At 44.0% G+C, this 6,286-nt stretch overlaps 1 protein-coding gene across 1 annotated transcript in view; it reads left to right on the plus strand.

Moving 5' to 3' along the window:
• arhgef3l (Rho guanine nucleotide exchange factor (GEF) 3, like) overlaps positions 1-6,286 on the plus strand; it is a 26,598-nt gene that overhangs the window by 14,667 nt on the left and 5,645 nt on the right. Inside the window, exon 9 of the mRNA XM_070440591.1 lies at positions 5,740-5,932. Within this exon, the coding sequence (XP_070296692.1) occupies positions 5,740-5,932 (193 nt within the window). The remainder of the gene's footprint in view (positions 1-5,739; positions 5,933-6,286) is intronic.

Below are 6,286 nucleotides of genomic sequence, written 5' to 3' on the forward strand. Positions count from 1 at the left end.
TTAGATTGTTGCATCCTTGTAGGACACTGTTCAGGCAGAGAAGGAGATAACTTACATATTATTTTTTTTTTAAGAAGAAAAACACAACCCATAATCATTTGTTTTGTACCCAGCCCCCGGCTCTTTTCTCAACCCAATCCAACATCCATATAATGTTATTAGTTTTTTGTCTTTATTATTATGCTCCTGACCCCTCTCGTCTCTTTTTTTATCTCTCCTCTCCGCTCCTCTTGTTTCCCTACTTCATCCCTTTGCCTTCTCCTCTTCTCTGTGGTGGGCCCTTTCACTCTCCCCTGTCTCCTTCTACCTTCTCCCTCTCCTTCCTGCACTCCTTCCTCCTCTCCTTCTCTCCCCTCTCCGCTCTCCCCTCTCCTCATCCTTCTCTCTCCTCTCCTCTCCTTTCGCTCTCCTTCTCCTCTCCTCTGCCTCTCCCTCTCAAACCTATCTTTCTCTCCCATCCCTCTATCACCAAATCCCCTACGCGACTCAGTCATAGACTTCTCCCTCCCTCCCTCCCTCCCTCCCTCCCTCCCTCCGCCCTCCCTCCCTCCCTTCCCTCCCTCCCTCCCTCCCTCCCTCCCCCTCCCTTCCCCCCAAATCCTCATAATAACTCCACAGTTCACTCTTACTACTGGATCACATGACACATGAACCAGGAGTAAAGGATTTAACCACTGATATTCACAAATAAAAACAAACAGTATTTTCACAAGGTCAACACGGTTAGTCCAGGTGTGGTCGAGAGTCCTAGTTCAGTACAGTGTTAGTACGGCGGGTGCCTACACGTCTACAGACAGACCAACAACGCGTGTGCGAGAACCACTCAGAAGTTCCGTTGAGTCGAGGACAAAAGCATTCTGATTGGACAGTGCCTTACCAGAGCCAAATCCACACAAAGACAACCTCACGACGGCTGAAATAAAAAAGAGAGAAGAAGGGACAGCAGAAAAAAAAACAGACAGGGAAGGAAGAAAGAAATAACAGATTGAGGCTAAAGGACGACATGAAAAATGAACCAAAATGAATTGTGATCATAACTCAAACCAATTGAAAATGATTAACAACGAGAAGACAGGAACCTTATTTACAGAGTCAGGAAGCAAACACAAGAAGCACGCAGAATACTACGTCGACCATGGTGCTACGTACGCTAATAGCAGATGTGTGACCCACGCCTTATTTATACACTCAACCTCAAGTGACATTTTCTCCTCAGAAGTAGCTATCAGCAAAGTCAGGGTAGGAATACCCCCGCATCCTAGTTTACGGTCGAGTTATAAACCTCCTGAACTGGTTTTTAATTATTCACACAGCGTATTATCTACAAGTCTGTTATAAACCTCTAAACTGGTTTTAATATTTCACACTATGTATTCATCTACAGTCCTGTTATCCTGTTCTAACTGGTGTTATATTCACACTAGTCATTATCGTACAGTCTGTTATCTGTTCTACTGGTTTTAACTATTCACAAACTTATGTATTATTCACAGTCTGTTATCTGTTCTAACTGATTTTAATATCTACACTATGTATTATCTACCAAGTCCTGCTTACTTGTTTTCTACACTTGGTTTCTAACCTTATCACACTTATGTTTATCTACACGTCTGTATCTGTTCTAACTGGTGTTAATCTGCACACATGTCCATTACTCTACAGTCTGTTATCTGTTCTAACTGGTTTTAATATTCACACTATGGTTTTATCTACAGTCTTTCATTGTTCTACTGGTTTTAATATTCACACTATGTATTAATCTACAGTTGCTGTATCTGTTCTAAACTGGTGTTAATATTCACACTATGTATTATCTGCAGTCTGTTATCTGGTTCTAACTGGCCTTTAATATTTCACACTATTGCTATGATCTACAGTACTGTTATCTGCTTCCTAACTGCGTTTTCAATTATTCCAGCACTATGTATTATCTACAGTTTGTTTTATAAACCTCTAACTGGTTAATATTCAACCAACTAATTGTATTATCTACCAGTCTGTTATCTGTTCTAACTTGTGTTTAATATTTCACACTATATTATCACAGTCCGTTATAAACCTCTAACTGGTGTTATATTCACACTAGATTATCTACAGTCTGTTATCTGCTCTAACTGGTTTTAATATTCACACTATGTAGTATCTACAGTCTGTTATTTCTGCTCTATACTGTGTTAAATATCACACTTATGTATTTATCTACCAGTCTGTCCTTACCATCTGCTTCAACTGCGTTTAATATTTACACTATGTATTATCTTACAGTCTGTTATCTGTTCTAACTGGTGTAATATTCACACTATGTAGTTATCTACATCTGTATCTGTTCTTAATGGTGTTTAATATTCACACTATGTTATTATCTTACAGTCTGTTATCTGTGTCTAACTCGGTGTTAATATTCACACTATGTATATCTTACAGTCGTATCTGTTCTAACTGGTTTTAATATTCACGACTATGTATTAGCTACAGTCTGTGTGTTATCTTTGCTCTGGAGCAGCATGTGGACTAAACTACTTCTGGCTTTCACCCACACAAACACCCAGTCCTGTGTCCAAATTGGAAATCTATGCACACTACGTTTCCTGCACCAGGGACTAATAGGGAAATTGATTCCCTCATTAAGCGCACGTACTTTTGACCAGGGACCATAGGGCAAATCTGTGTGCCGTATATGTCACTACTTTTAGGGACCAGGGGACCGATAGGGCGAACCTCATTTGGGACACATTCTGGTTGTTTGGTGTGTTCACTGGAGACAACTTGAAGGAGGAGAGGGTTCGTGAGAGGCCTCTCTAGAATGACAAGGACATTAGGTAGATTGATCTGAGGGAGTATGTTTTCAGGTCAGGAAATTGATCTCTCTCGGTCTCTCGTCTCTCTCTGTCTGTCCTGTCTGTCGCTCTGTCTTGTCTGTCTGTCTGTCTGTCTCGGCTGTTGTCTGTCTGTCTGTTCTGGCTGTCTGTCTGTATCTGTTCTGTCTGTCTTGTCTGTCTGTCTCTGTCTGTCTGTCTGTCTGTCTGGTTCTGTCTGTCTGTCTGTCTGGTCTGTCACTGTCTCTCTCCTCCTCTCTCGTCCATTCATCGGTCTCTCTCCTCCTCGGTCTCTCATTCTCGTCTCTCTCCTCCTCTGTCGTCTTGTCTGTCTGGTCTGTCTGTCTGTTCTGTTCTGTCTGTCTGTCTGTCTGTCTGTCTGTTCTGTCTGTCTGTCGTTCTGTCTGTCTGTCTGTCTTGTCTGTCTGTCTGTCTGTTCTGTCTGTCTGTCGTGTTCTGTCTGTCTGTCCTGGTATGTCTGTCTGTCTGTCTGTCTGTGCTGTTTTCTCTCTTCTCTTGTCTGTCTCTCGCTCTGTTCTCTCTCACCTCGCTGTATCTATCCCTCCTCTCTCTCTTTCTCTTTCTCCCTCTGTCTCTCTCCAACCCCCCCTCTTGTCTCTCTCCAACCCCCCCTTGCTCAGTCTCTCTCCAACCCCCCCTCCAGTCTCTCTCCAACCCCCCCTGCTCTGTCGTCTCTCAACCCCCCCCTCTCCTGTCTCTCTACCAACCCCCCCTCTCTGTCTCTCTCCAACCCCCCCTCTCCTGTCCTCTCTCCAACCCCCCCTCTCTGTCTCTGTCCAAACCCCCCCATCTCCAGTCTCTCTCCCAACCCCCCCTCTCGGTCTCTCTCCAACCCCCCTCTCGTCTCTCTCCAAACCCCCCTCTCTGTCTCTCTCTAATCCCCCTCTGGTCTCTTATCCCTCCCAACCCTCAGTCTCAACATATTGTTTGAGTTGAAACTAAGGCCCTTTGACAGACTCATAGAGTTCTGACTGGATTGTAAGTCAGAGGTCTTAACATGCAGCTGCAGTCATTACACAGTCACTCTGTTTACCAAATGGACCCTCGGTCCCTACATAGTTGTTAACTACTTTTACCAGCGGGCTCTGAGTTCAAAAGTAGCTGCCACTACGTAGGGAAGTAGGGGTTATGGGGCTCTTGGTCAAACAGGTAGTGCACTACGTTGGAAAGGGTTTATTATAGGGCTCTGGTCAACAAGTAGTGCCACTACGTAGGAATAGTCATAGGGTGCTGGTCAAAAGTAGTGCACTACTAGGGAAGCGGGTACCATTGGTTGATACAATATGCTGTCTCACAATGTAATATCTTAGTGAGGAATGTAATACGGTGAAATGGTGGATATAATGACCATAGTAACTAAATAATGACATAGTTACTAAATAATGGACAGAGTTACTAAATATGAAAATAATGACATAGTGACTTAAACAGATGACATAATGACATGTGACCCAAATAATGACATAATGACAAAGTGACTAAATTAATACACGACATAGTGACTAAATAATGACAGTGAATACCCAATAATGACATAATGACTAAATAATGACATAGTGGACTAAGGATATAAAAGACGATCACAGCATACGATCACAAGTACATCCAAAACAGACGCAAGCCTGAACACACGACAAACAAAACGTGGGCACACAACCACACGTGCGCACACAGCATGCCATGCAGGCACGTGTACATGCAAAACACACACACACACACGACTTACTTATTTGTCAGGCATCCAGAGTCTGGTTTGAGGATAGCTGTATGGTGGAACATCTTATAGAGGGCGATACTCCAGGAAGATTCACGTTAGCTACACACACACACACACACCACACGACACACACCACACACACACACACACACACACACAACACAAACACCACAGCACACACACACCACACACACACACACACACCACACACACACACACACACACACACACACACACACACACACACACACACCACACACACACCTGTCAGGATTTCAACATTGAATGACATGAGTACATAGCTTTGTTATATAACACTGCTTAATACCATGTTCAATATACTCGCATGCATATGTTCCATTTGTATACATCTAGGTTCAGGGATCGAGGGAAAGCGCATGAACGGAGAAAAAGTACAGAAGAATCCTTGAGGGAAAAACCTGCTCCAGAGGCTCAGACCCCAGACGGGGGCAGAAGGTTCACTCCCAACAGGACAACGACCCGTAAGCCACACAGCCAAGACAACGCGAGAGTGGCTTCGGACAGTGTCTGAATGTCCTTGAGTGGCCCATGCCAGAGCCGCGGACTTGACCCCAATCTAACATTCTTGGAAAAACCTGAAAATAAGCTCGTGTCCAGCGACGCTCCCCATCCAACCTGACAGAGCTGGGAGGATCTGCAGGAAGAATTGGGAGGAAATCCCCAGAATACAGGCTGTGCCAAGCTTGTAGCTCCATACCAAGAAAGACCTCCCAATGCTGTAATCACTGCCAAGGTGCTTCCAACAAATCTGAGTAAAGGGTCTGATCGAATAATTATGATCATATATTTAACTTTGTTATTTTTTATTGGAATAGCAAAACAAATTATATAAAAATCTGTTTTTGCATTGCCATTATGGAGGTCAGTGTGATGCCCATTATGGGGTGTTGTGATGTCATTATGGGGTGTTGTGATGTCATTATGGGGTGTTGTGTTGTCATTATGGGGTGTTGTGATGTCATTATGGGGTGTTGTGATGTCATGATGTCATTATAGAGTATTGTGATGTCATTATGGGGTGTTGTGTGTAGATTGATGAGGAGGAAAAAACAATTTAATCAATTTTAGAATAAGGCTGTAACATAAAAAAATGGAAAAAGTCAGAATACTTTCTGAATGCATTGTGTATCCGTCGTCCCGTAGAAGCTCCATGTGTTCCTGTTTGAGCTGTGTCTGGTTCTGACCCGCTCGGTGGAGGACAAAGAAGGGGGTGTGGTCTTTCAGGTGTACCGCCAGCCCCTCCCCACCGCCACGCTCCACCTAGAAGACCTACCTGACGGGGAGGGCGGCGGGGGAGGGGCCTTCAGGGGGGCCTTCACCAGCGGCAACGACAAAGGTATGGAGGGACTGTTTTTACAGCGTCTGTTTTAAACTGACTGTTACTAAGTGTTACTAAGTGTTACTAAGTGTTACTGACTGTTACCAAGTGTTACTGACTGTTACCAAGTGTTACTGACTGTTACCAAGTGTTACTGACTGTTACCAAGTGTTACTGACTGTTACCAAGTGTTACCGGACTGTTACCGGACTGTTACCAATTACCGACTGTTACCGACTGTGTTACCGACTGTTACCAGGTGTTACCAGGTTGTACCAGGTGTTACCAGGTGTTACTAGGTGTTACTAGGTGTTACTAGGTGTTACTAGGTGTTACATAAAACAGGTTTGGGCCATGATGATGACTTTCCTC

This window comes from Salvelinus sp. IW2-2015, unplaced genomic scaffold (assembly GCF_002910315.2).
Source record: "Salvelinus sp. IW2-2015 unplaced genomic scaffold, ASM291031v2 Un_scaffold2701, whole genome shotgun sequence".
Classification (NCBI taxonomy): domain Eukaryota; kingdom Metazoa; phylum Chordata; class Actinopteri; order Salmoniformes; family Salmonidae; genus Salvelinus; species Salvelinus sp. IW2-2015.